Genomic DNA, 13,082 nt, shown 5'->3' with positions numbered 1-13,082 from the left:
CTTGAAAGCAAACATGGGCTTAGGTACCTTTCCTGCCGATGTTTCCATATTGAGGATATGCCATTGGGAGTTTACTATCTGTCTGATCTTATGGTCCAGATTCAAATACCAAACTACGCACACCAATTTCTCTTTGTTGGTTCTGTCTCTGTTCTGAAACATAGTTTCTCTGTTATAATACTTTGCTCTCTTAAAGGAGTTACGTACTAAACATTTAGGAAAACCCCTACTTAGGAGTTTGTTCTTTTAAGAGCTCTGCATTTGTGAGAAAGTCAAACACATTAGTACAGTTACTGTGCAGCTGTAAAACCTGACTGAATGGAATACCCTGCTTATGACAGCATGAATGGAAGCTATCAAAGTGCAATAGTGTATTTTGTGATGTAGGTTTGGTAAAATCGGATACCTGGAGCTGTAAGTAAGTAAGTAAGTTTATTATGCATAGTTAATTAAAACCAGTGCAAAGAGTATTACAATCAGTAAACATAAGAAAAAAGTAAAATAATATATACATAAAAAAATCATTAAGATTTGTGCATTATTCTCGTCGTTAAAAAGCGTACACAGAAAAACCCAGTCTGATTAGCAAGGAGCAGTTGTCTTTAAGGCGGGGCAGCGTATTCCTGTGAGTCCTGTAGGCCGCCTACATGTTATCTATGACAATTTTTGCTCGATCATTGCAAGGAACTTAACGTATCTGCAATTCAGTTGCGTGTTCGAAGGGTTCAGGCAGGCGAGAACCGCTTGCCTTCTTGTGCAAGTTCCTAGCTGCTTAAGCTGGGCCTTTAAGAGCTGTTGACGGGCTGGCCGTAGCTCTTCGCAAAGGCAGGTCAGATGAAGTATATCGCCCTTGTCTGTTTTGCAAAAAGGACAGCCTTCGTGGCCGTTTCTCCTGAGCCATGGTGGAAGATACTCTCCGCTGGGCAGAACCCCTAGTCTGTGTTTCAAGAACTTCAGTTTTATTGTCTTAGGATAACCCTGGCTGAAGTAGGGTTGTGGTATCAGCGTTTTATAAGAGTTTAATGACATCCAGGCATGGTTTCTTTTAGCGAATGTGGCCTTGTCCTCTAGTAAGGATAGTGTTTTAACGGTTTTCCAGACTAGTTTTTTAAATGAGTTGTGCCCGAGTTGCATGTCCCAAATCGCAGTTAGATTAGTGGCCACCAGAGCAGTCTTCAGGTAGGATCTTGCCTGAGATTTATCCCTATTTTGGATGTCTTGCCATAACAGCGAGCTTAGAGTGTTGGTGGGGGCCGAACGGAGTTTGTGGCAGCAGTTGATGTATGCTCCCTGTCTGGCAAGGGCTTGTTTTTGCAATCCAGATTCCAGCCTAAGTTGGGCCGGCGATGTGTAGGACGGAAGGGAAAACATTGTTCTGTAGGCTTTTGTCTGGATTGTGTCCAGGTTCTTGGAGTCTCTCCCACGCAGCGCCTCGCTGCCATAGCAGATAGAGGGGAGTAGCTTGGCCTGGATAACTCTCAGATAGGGGGTTAGAATTGGCCCCATCAGCTGATTGGCTATGTTTTTTAGTGTGACAGCGATGCACGCCCCTCTCCTTTTTGCTTCCTGCTTTTGTTGTGCAAAGGTGCCATCTCTGTCGAAGAGAACTCCCAGGTATTTATAAACAAATGCCGACTCTATTTTTTGACCGCCTAATGCCCATGTCTTATGAGACTTCTTCTTGGTGTTGATCGACATGGTGCGTGTCTTGCTCAGATTTATTTTAAGCTTGTTTTCCGTGGCATAGCTGTGCATTTGGATCAGAAGCTGCTGGAGGCCGGTGTAGGTGTGGCTAAGTAGCACAACGTCGTCTGCATACAGCAGGTTACTCAAAGTTTTCCCCCCCAGCCTCGGGGAGTCGGAGTTGCAAATGTTGAGTGTGTCTGATAGATCTGCCATAAACAGATTGAATAATATTGGGGCAAGCACGCACCCTTGCTTCAGGCCTTTGGTGGTACGAACTTTGGATGACCGGTGTGTGCCGCCTCCTAGCTTCACCTGCACCCAGGTGTCAGAGTGTAGGAGCTTCAGCATGCTTAGAATCGGCTGCGGTATTCCCCATTGTGTCAGTTTCCCCCAAAGTCTGCCTCTCTCGATGTTATCAAACGCTGCACTGAAGTCGATGTAGCACATGTGCAGCGGCAGTTTTTTTGTTTTTGCTGCATCGATCATTAGAGAGATGGCCAGAATGTTGGTAGCTGTTCCAGTGTTTTTCCGGAAACCGGTCTGGTTCAATGGTATTATCTGATTTGTATCTGCCCATTGCGCAATTTCCTCTAAGAGAGTTCCCGCAAAGTATTTTGCCTCGTTATCGAGGAGGGCTACTAGTCGGTAGTTATTAGGGTCCGTTTTGTCGCCTTTTTTGAATATGGGGACAATCGTCGACCCTCTCCAAGATTCTGGGATTTTGTTTAAGAGTCTTACTTCCGCAAATAGCGGTTGCATATTGGTAGCCCATTCTGTGATTTTTTCCTTGAATAGGGCTGGCGGAATGCCGTTTGGACCCGGAGCGCCTTCCTTCCTGCCCTTGCGAATCAGTTTTTTTATGATTGCTATTTGCTGGTCGGCTGTTGTATCCAAGATGTTTTTGGGTGGGCTTTGCTCTCTCTTGGTCAAAGCCTTCAGTACGAACGTTGAGGAGTTAGGCTCTGTGGTGTTCGTTATTTGCGCTCCTGCGTATTCCGGCTGGTCATTAAAGTGGCTAGAGAGGTAAGTAATCCATGACTCTTCCAGAATATGCGAGCCTAGTTCTTTATGCTGTGGTCGTAGGATCATGTTTGCTGATTGCCAGAAGCGTGCGCTGTTGCTACTTTTGCTGTCGTGTAGTAATTTTGCCCAGGTCTCATTTTCAACATCTTTCTTTATGTTCCATTTAATGCTTTTGAGCTCAGTTCTTTGTTTCTTCAACACTGCCCGAAGCTGAGTGTTGTCAGGGGCTGATCTGAGCATTCGTAAGGTCGAATTTACTAGCCTTTTATGTTGCCTTAATTCCATTCTTGGTCCTTTTTTTGAGTTCCTTTTACTGCTCACATTGTGCAAGTTAGTTTTAGCCGGGGTCTTGGTTGCCAGTTTGTTTAGCAAAGATCTTGTATATTGCTCCCAGTGTGGGATATGCCCAGCCGCAATTGGTTTGTGTATATTGTATCGTTGGAGGGCAGTGTCGGACAGAGTTGTTAGGTTGGATGGTGTGCATTTGATCCTTTTTCGGTTGATGGTGTAGATCGCCCCTAGCATTTTGTCTGGCGTAATTGTAATAGGCAGCTTTATTGTCAGGTGGCATTCCTGGGGACGATGGTCACTTTCTCCCTTGTCCCCCATTCTAAATTCCAAGATGTAGGGGAAGAGTGCTAGACTGGCAAATGTATAGTCCAAGATGGAGCTGGCTGTATGTGAGTAGAATGTTTCTATTGGAGGACGATCTGTCACGAACCTGCCATTTAGTGCCCGGAGATTTAAGTGTTCTAAGTCTTTGAGAAAGGGATTATGTTGGTGCTTTCTCCTGTTTTGCGGGGAGCTTTGTGATGGTATGGTGTAAATTTTATTCAGAGCCAGAACCTCTTCCTCTACTGATGAACCAAGGAGATTTTGGTTGAAGTCCCCTGACAGGAGAATGAGTGGCTTTGCCATCTGGGAGGTGTACTCCGTGAGTTGATTGGAAATTGTGTTGGAGTCTTTACCCCTGTGTTTGGGGTGGACGTATGCATTGACAAGGCATATCTCTTCTTCTGTGTTACCGAGCTTCAGTTTTATTTTTACTGTTAAGGTTGAGGATGTGGACGAGTTCATGAGGACTGCCGACGATATTGTTGTGTTTGATATGTATGTAGCCAGGCCTCCTGACTGATGGCCAAATCTATTGGTTCTAACTGCTGCTGTTGAAAAGCCAGTGAAGCCTGTGATGTGTTGGGTGGATGTGAGCCAGGTTTCCTGCAGCATTACTATATCAAATAGAGAGATGTACTTTTGGAAATCTGGGTCATCCATTTTTGAGGTTAGGCCGTTTATATTCCAAGAGCAGATGCCTATGGATGGTGCACTGCCCTTTATTCCATCTCTCATTTGTTGATGGCATCAGGCCTCCTCGGGGCGTATGAAGATCGTTCGAGAGAGAGTTTCTCTAGTTAGTGCTTGGTTTTGATGTAGCGCCCCCCCTGTGCTCGCTTCTGTCCATCCCCGAGGGCTACGTGTATTTTTTATTGGCGGACTTCCTCTCAGGGGCTTAGTCATGATAGGAGTGCGGATCTGATGGTGCCTTTGAACTGGGCTTCTCCCGCTTGATGTGAGTGCTAGTTCAGAGCCCATTAACGCCCTCGGCCTGTCTTCCGGACGCTGCCAGTGTATCATCTCTCTTTTCTTGGGCGAGCTTCCCAAGGCGCCTTTAAGGACGCTAAGGGTGTTTGCCTGTCTTGCCTCCAGTTTTGAGCTTGTCCTCTTCTGGAAGGGTGACGGGTAGGCTGGTTTTAGTATGGGTTCTAGCTTGATGCCCCAGGTCTTAAATTGCTCTGCTTCCGCTGCAATGGAATCTGCAACATTATTGGAGGACCAAGTGGTCTTGGTCCCCTCCGGGCTATTTGGATTGGCGGCAGGCAAGAATTCAACCGAGATTAAGTCCTTGGTACTTATCCCCTCCAGGCTGGGAATATGTCCCATTAGTTTCAGGATGTTACCACGGTTGAGCGTGTCATGTTGCCCTTGTGACTTGTATTCTGGAAAGAAGATCAACATCTCTGTTGTTTGTTTGGTACTTCCTCCCTCCTTGTATTGTGTATGATGAGCTTGAGCTAATGATGCGTGGCCTGTGTGAATTTCGCGAGGTGCGGAGGTTGAACCTTCCCCTGGCATGTCGGCAGTGATGGTTGATACTTTGAGTGAAGTTGTTTGCTTTGTTATAATTCGTGTTTCAGATGGCCGTTTTGCTTGGGACCGCTCAATTTGTTTAGAAGCAGAGTGATTGATAAAGTCCGATGTATCTGTGGCGTGAGCTCCGTGAATTTGGCTTGGCGATGGTCCAAGTTTTCCGTTCCTATCCCCCACCTCAACATTTAGCCTGTGAGGGTGGTTGTTAACGTTTGTTGATGACAAATCTTGATTGGTAGTTAATTTTGATGTTCCCCTTTCCATTTGGTGAGGAGACTCCTTGCTTTGCTGTGTTGAGACTCCCGCTTGCTCCTCAGAGACCCTTGCTGTCTTGTTCTTGGCACAGTTTGGTGGAGTGAGGTGGTTGATCTTTACTGCCGCCTCTCTTCCTCCGGCTGTTTGTTCCGACTGGTCTCTTGCCCGTGGTCCTTGGGACCCTTGCCCTTCTTGTTTCGGCTGGCTACTGTTTGTTTGGTGCTGCTGCTGATTTGTGCCTATGGGCGAGTGGTATTCGCTGTCTGTTGGGTTGGCATTGTTTGCGTTATCCCAAGATCTCTCCTTGTTGTCGTAGAAGATGGGAAAATATTTAGACGTAGATGTTTCAGTTTTTTGCTTGCGCCCTTTTCTTTTTTGTTGACGACGCTGTTTGGCGTTAAGTTTTTGCAAGGGCTCCTGTCCCGTTGGGGTTGTCTCTTCGTTTGAGGGTACGGAGTGGGTGGCTGGCTCTGCTGTGATCCTGGATGCTTCACTTCTGATGTCTCCTGCTTCAGGGTTAGAGGTGCCCATTTCTTTAATTGCGTTTCCTCTGTGTAGGGACTTTATATCTCCTAGTAGGTCAGTTAGCATTGAGGGCAGTGAGGCTACTTTGTCTAATGCCTGGCTGCAATTGCAATTGCAGCTCAGGTAGGTGTTTGTTTGTGCTCTCAGAATCAGGTTGTTTAGTTTGCCTAGCTTGTCGTCGATGCCAGCTGTAAAAACTGCCAGTGTATTGAGAAGATTGAGTTGGAGCTCCATTTTCTCTGATTGGTATTGTAGGGTATCTACTGCTAGTTGGATTGTATTTAGCAGTGAATTCCACGTTCCGATGTTTTGTTCCTTTCTCCGCTCACTCTCTTTAAAGTCATTGCCAGGCATGTTTGGGTTTTTAGCTGCCGAAGGTAGATCAGGGGCATGAGTCCCTTTGGGATCAGGTGTACAAGTGGCTAGCCTATCTTCCCGTTCTTGTGTGTTGAGATTGGACGCTAGTGCTCTTGCTTCGGCTTTGCTATTGGTTTCGTCGTGAGAACTTACAGCCTCCCCACCATAGGCTCTTTTTGCTGGATTTTGGGTTTCCTGGTCTGTGATTGATAGAGCGCGCTCAGCTGTTAGATAAGACTTGATGGGTGTGCTATGGGTAAGGCTCTTCAGTTGCAAGTCCAGCTCCGAACATGGTGCGGTTTCTTTTGCTAGAACCGATGCTGATGTCTGTAGGCCTACCCCAGGAGCCTTTTCAGTGGGACAGCTGTCTAGTTCGTCAGCGGGTATTTGGGTTGAAATGAGTTTCTCATTCTGGTTGGCTTTGGAGTCATCTAGTGGGGATGGTAATATGTTTTCCTGGCTGCAAAAGACCAAACCAGCTGGGTATACGCACGGAGTCTTCTGGTTGTAGGCGGCGAAGTTAGAAGACTTCCTCCTTTCGCTTAAGGTCTCCAGAGGAGTGCTAGCGCTCCCGTGCCCCGCGGTGCTGCCCTGTGCAGGATCCGATGAAGGGCCACCTTGTGTCAGTGAGCCTTCGGGTGCAAGCAGTGGTGGCGAAGGGCATGCTGGTCCCAAGACAGCCGGAAGCAGTGGTGATTGCAGACCGGACAGGTGCCTGTTGCTCGAGAATATTGCTGCACCCGCGTCCTTTAGGAATTCAAACTTTGTGAATATTTTGGGTTGATGGAGTTTTTTGGCGGTTTGAGATGTGCTTGCTGCGGTCTCTGGTATCAAGGCCGATCCTTGCTCTGTTGTATTATAGCTCAGTTCCAGTGCCTGATCTGATGCGGAGAGATTCAGCACCGTGCTGGTAGTCGAGTTAGCGCTCATTTTCCTTTTCTTTTTCTTATGCCCCTTCCCGTTTCCCTGTTTTTCGTTCGTTTTTGCTGTAGGCTTTGGTTTGACTACCAGAGACCCCCTGGCCTTGCCTGACCTCATGTCGTTAGTGGCGATGTTGGAAGACTCGCTAGTCTTCTGTCCGTGGTTAGGCTGGATGTGAGCTGGCTGCGTTTAGGGTTGAGCGGAACGGAGCGCGCAAAGGGGCCGCAGATCAGTCCGACCTAGTCTGCCTGTCAGACCCCCTGGGCTCTTTCTTTGCGACCGCCTCTACCGGCTCTGCCAGCAGCCGCGCTCAAGCTTGTAGGTTCGCCCTGTTACCTTGGGCGATTTTAGTCCCAATGTTTACTCCTTGTGTCCTCTGCGCTTAGGCCTTCCCAGCCGAGCCAACCGCAGCAGCCTGGGCTTCGCTGTCACCAGGCCCTCACACAGGCAGACTGCCAATACGACTCTATGCACCCCCAAAGGAGTCCTCGCGACAGTACTGCTCCCTGATACCAGGCGGAAAGGGCAGTGCCTGTTGCTGTCGCTGCTGTTGCTTTATCTGGGCTTTGCGCTTCTGCTTTTCGCTGCTTCCTTCCGCTGGGAGTTATGTCTAACCCAGTGCCCAATGCCCAATGCCCAATGCGGTACCTGGTGAGTGCCGGGCTCCTCTTACTCCACTTGCAGCGTCTCCCTCATTTCGCTGTCTCAGGTCGTTCCTCCCACTGCACCACCTCTTTGTCGTGGTTTGGAAACTGTTCCCGATGCCGCCGGTCTCTCCCGTTCTCATGCACTCCGCCGGCCATCCACGGGTGCAGAAGCAGTCCGATGCAGTCCGATGCAGGGCGGAGAGGGAGGGGTCACGCTACTGCCTTTGCCGGTGCCTTTGCCGGTGTGCCGTGGAGCGTGGAGCGGTTTTTGCAGCTCAGCGGGTTTTGCAGCTCACGTTGGTGTGCCCCTCACAGCTTCGGGGCACATCTTGCAGATGTTAGGGAACCAGCAGCGGAGGAATGTGTAAGCAGCTGGGGCAGTCCAGGCGGCTCGTAGAGGAGCGATTTCTTCAGCGTCCCCCGCTCCCGCCCCTGCTCTGCTCTGCTACTGCTACCGCTGAGGCTCGTCGGGTTCTGGTTCGTGCAAAAAGCAGGACTGGAGTGCGGACAGTTAGGAGGAGATAGGACTCTGAGCCAGCCGACACGTGATACCTGGAGCTGATGGTTTTGATGTTGTATCCATATATCCAAGAATTCCACTTTTTCCCTGCTGGTATTTGAAGTGAATTTGATATGGGGATCACAGAGGTTGATCCATGGTAGAAACTCTTGAAGTTGTTCCTCCTCACGTTTCCAAAGGATTTTTTTTTAAATTAATGTACGTACACCATTGGTGTACATTATCATAAAATAGGGTTATTTCATTAAATATGAATTTCCCTTTAAAAAAATCCCCATATATAAGTTTGCCACCCTGGGGGTGGAGGCAGCTCCCATGCTCACTCCTTTGGTCTGTTGGTAAAATACCCCATTAAACTCAAAAACATTTTCATTGAGTATGATAAAAGATATTGCAGGATAAATTCATGATGGTCATTTTCTCTGAATCTTTTAAGGGTCGCTCTCACTGCTTCCTATGCTTGTTGTTGAGGTATGTTGGTATATAACGCCTCAATATCCATAGTGATGAGAATTTCTTTCTGGGAGTCAAAGGCAATCCCTTCCAATTTCTTGATCATGTGGGCCATATCTTTATGCAGGAAGGGCATTGACTAAAGCTTTGAGGAAGGTGTCAAAGTATTTAGATAGAGGTTCAGTGGCCTCTCCAATGGTAGATACAATTGGTCGCAATGGTGGATCACTGATATTCTTATGGGTCTTTGGGACCCCATAGATAAGAGGTAGTCTGGTATTGGAGCAATTCAAGAAATCAAGGGCCAGATGTAGGTAAGTATGTTTTACCGACTCATAAATACCGAATTTTACCGATTCGGTATTTATGAATCGGTAAAATAGAAGGGGGGAGATGTAGGTGAAATCGGTAATTGAATTACCGATTCTGTAACAATCGGTATTTACCGAATCGGTAAATACCGATTCGGTAATACCCATTGATTCCTATGGGCATTGAAGCTCATAGGAATCAATGGGCATTACCGAATCGGTATTTACCGATTCGGTAAATACTGATTCCAGCAAGGGTGCAGGGGGTGTCACGTTGACACCGTCTAGCACCCCAAATACTGGCATGTGAGCCATGTGGCACACAGACATGCCCTAAGGGCATGTCTGTCTGTCACATTGCATAGGTGTGCATGCAGACATGTGCAAGCACACCTGGGTTCGGTATTTTACCACCCAATTGGATTGAGTGGTAAAATACCGAATCTGTAAGGCCATTGGGACTCAGAAGAATCCCACCTACATCAGGAAGTTACCGAATCGGTAAAAATACTAATTCGGTATTTTACCGATTCAGTAAATTTACCGATTCGGTAAAATAGGGCCCCTACATGCCAATTACTAAATACCGGTCGGTAACGGCCGAAATCGGCCGTTACCGACCGGTATTTCGGCTCCTACATCTGGCCCCAAACACCTGGTTGCAAATAACTTCCTTCTTGAGAGCTTCTTCAGTAATGGCCAATATCCGTTTTTTATTCTCCTTTCTTGGTCTACTCTAATCCTAGAGTAGTGCCCTGGAATGTTGAGCATTTGTTTAATTTGATCTTTAAATGCTTCAGTATTGAGGAGGACAGTTCATCCCCCTTTATCACATGGTTTAATTGGCAGCTCTTGAGTTGCCTGCAGCATTTTTAGTGCTCTATGTTCCTGTGCTGAGGTACTGTAGGACGGCTTAGGTACAAACTGCAACATGTTTCAAATTAAGAATTACTGCTTTCTCAAATACTTCAACCTCTAGTCCAAGTCTATATAGCGAGGTGATAAGCACTTCTGTTCTGTTGTTTTGTTTTTCTGTGTATGTATATTATGTTTTGCTAAAATGAATGTGCTATGGTGAAGTATATTAAGCTATATCACATGAGACAAAAAATGAATACATCAAGAGTTATTTTTGCAGTGAATGGTCACTATGATGTCCTCGCTCAAGAATATTTCATTGTGTTTACGTTTATGAGTTATATCGACATAAAAGTGGTGGAGTAGGCAATTCTGGTTGTTTTTAATAGCTCTTTTTTCCTTGGCCTTCCTCTCCCTTTTCTGTTCTTTATTCCTAGTAGTACTCCTATTTGCTTAGCCTGGTGTCCAATTCTTGAACTCTTGATGCCATTGGTAATATTAAGTTCTTATGGACACTTTGGGGCATATTACCAACAACTAGCGATAATTTTTGTCTCTAACTTGTTTAGAGACAAAAATTATCGCCGCACATCGGCGATTTTTATCGCAGATAAACCTTGCTATTAACAAGGTTTATCGCAAATGCGATAAAAAACGGCCGAAATGCATGAATATCGCTGAAAAGTCAGCGATATTCATGCATTATCGAGCAAATGCTCTTAGCCATGTTATCCACCTCCCATTGGATAACATGGCTAAGAACTGCTCAGGGCAGGTGTTAGCTTTTGGAGATATTCCCGCTTAGCGCGAATATCTCCAAAAGTTGGTAATAGGAGATAGCGATGTTAGCGACTGTTTTCAGTCTCTAACATCTTGGCACGCCCACTTTGCATCTCATTAGTGATAAATATCACTGACATGCAAAGTGGGGCCCAAGATGGTCGCTATCTCCTACTAGCTGTCGCTAACTGGTGTTAGCGACAGCTTGGTAATAGGGAGATAATTTTATCTCCGCTTTCTTGGCTTTTAAAGCCAAAAAAGCGGAGATAAACCCCCTTGATAATATGCCCCTCTGTTCGTCCACATATCACAGCGCCTCCTCAAAGCACAGGATCACCATAAGCACTATTGTACATCTCGAGTAGGTATGATGCATCCTTTTGATTTTGGGTTGTCAAACTCAACCTGTTAAGCAGTGATAGTCTTAAAACCCTGGTGAATTGGTTCATTTCTCTCATTAATACACTGTATAAGTGGATTATTTTTTTCCCTAGAGTGATGAGGATGAGTCAGAACTCACTGGCGCAAAGGCTACTGGAAAAGATGAAGAAATTCTCGCTATAAGTAAACTTCACGGCTTCCACGGACGACCCACCTTGGAACAACAACTGAAAGCTCTGGATCTGGAATTTCATCAGCTGAAGGACCAGGGTCAGTCGGGCAAAGCTGACTATATCCAGACACTCTTCGCGTGGAAATCCAAGCAGGCTGGCAAGGTACATTGATGTCATAGGGTTCTGTTTGAACATCTACAATAAGCTGCGGACCCTAGGGAGCATGCACTTGAGGCAAGGCGATGGTATTGTGTCATCTGGTCACTAAAATGACCAGACACTTTCTAGACATTAGTTGTGGCAAGTTTACATTCTTTATAGTTAGAAAGTGACTAGTCATCTTGCGTTGCATTTTTTATTTCATGAGTAATTGAAAAAGATCTGTTCCTGTTTCCTTGAGCAATTAAGAACGAAAATACCATGGTGGGATCTAAAATGAGAGTGCTTAAATGCATGAACGCAAGATAGTTCTAGAAATTAGGCGAATTTACTCAACAGCCATCTACGCAGTACCACCTAATACGTTACCTAGCTGTGGCGCAGAATTAACTGAGATCATAAACCAGTTTTTACTGCTACAAACAGAAAGCCACTTCATAACATGGTTACGGAGGTGTTTGCATATAATTCAATGCTCCCTACTAGCAAGCTCCTCTTGAAAAACCTCTCCACTTACATGCCAATAGTGACCCAAAGTGGAATATATGGATAGCGTTTATTTTTTTTAAATAAATAAATGAATTTGTAATAACAATTGGTTTGGCTTTTGTATAGTGCAGGCACATGGCTGCACACAACATAGGGGTACACGTGCACACCTAAAACATGCACACAGATATTGAGACGCCAAGTTTCACATACATACATTCAACCATGCAGAGTCCAAAACACATACAGACATCAATTGATTCAGATTAACAGTCCTACATAATCATGTGCAGCAGTGGACATGGGAATGTGCTTCAATGAAGCACATGATTATGTGCAGCAAGAGGTACATATTTAAGTGCAGCTCTGCCGCACAGGGAGTTGTGCACCAGAGGAGCACAACGTGATGAGCATAAGTAGAGCACATGCCATGCACCTCTGTGGTGGTGCTTTAGGATATAATAAATGCATTTACTCTGATAACGTTGGGTACCGGTTTTACTTTATTGGTCTGTTTGTAATTCTGTTTTTTACTTGACACCATATTCCTTGAATCTGGCCCAAATTATGAGAGATAGGTTGACCATCTCCTTGAGAATCCCGTGGTAACCCCTGACATCTGTTAGGTTAGACAAGTGTTTGCAAAGAGCATTGTAGGCAAAAACAATTATGTTACCGGAAGGTAACACACATGACTACAAAAAATCACAATAAATACAGCTTCAGATAATCAAAAAGACTTATTTACCATATATTCTAATTTCTGTTAATTTCTTTTTTTTAAACTCTTTTTATTGAACGTTGTTCACAGGATAGTTGAACAAAACGCTTCTGTTCACATAGTCCATACCTTACAAGTGTATATAGCTCCCCTCAATAGATGACTAACCTGTAGTACAATATTCGGGATGCTTTTACGGCCCGACTCAAACATGTATTGCAGTCCGTTGAGTGCCCCCGACCGCACTGCGGGGACAGTCCTTGCATGCTCCATACACCCTCCTCAAACGCCTCTGTATGCTTGCCATGCCCCCCACCCTCGCTCCCACTTCTTGGGGCACCCCCTACTCTCACAGATCATTCTTTCTGCCCCCTACCACCGGTCTAAATCTAATTTCCACTCACTTAGTCCAGGGGGCTCAGCCTTTCCCCATGCATGGCTATGTTGCGTTTTGCCACTCCTGCCGCCAGCATTATCCAGAGCTTCTGGTGTCTTCACCAGTCTTTGCCTCCCGTTACTGCCATTAGCAGCCATGTGGGGCACAATGGGACGGTCACTGATAGTACCTGGGACATTGTCCCCACAATTGCCCTTCAATAATCTTGTATTTTGGGACACGCCCAGAGAATGTAGAAATAGGTCCCCCTCCTAGCCACAGCCCCTCAGACAATCAGA

The 13,082-nt window shown here is 46.0% G+C and overlaps 1 protein-coding gene across 1 annotated transcript in view; it reads left to right on the top strand.

Moving 5' to 3' along the window:
• LOC147708987 (uncharacterized) overlaps positions 1-13,082 on the top strand; it is a 540,404-nt gene that overhangs the window by 286,740 nt on the left and 240,582 nt on the right. Inside the window, exon 10 of the mRNA XM_086927584.1 lies at positions 10,979-11,200. Coding sequence (XP_086783710.1) covers positions 10,979-11,200 — 222 coding nt within the window. The remainder of the gene's footprint in view (positions 1-10,978; positions 11,201-13,082) is intronic.

Source organism: Lissotriton vulgaris, chromosome 6 (genome assembly GCF_964263255.1).
Source record: "Lissotriton vulgaris chromosome 6, aLisVul1.2, whole genome shotgun sequence".
NCBI lineage: Eukaryota > Metazoa > Chordata > Amphibia > Caudata > Salamandridae > Lissotriton > Lissotriton vulgaris.
Note: the sequence above shows the minus strand (reverse complement) of the source record. Positions and strands in the feature narration are given on the sequence as shown.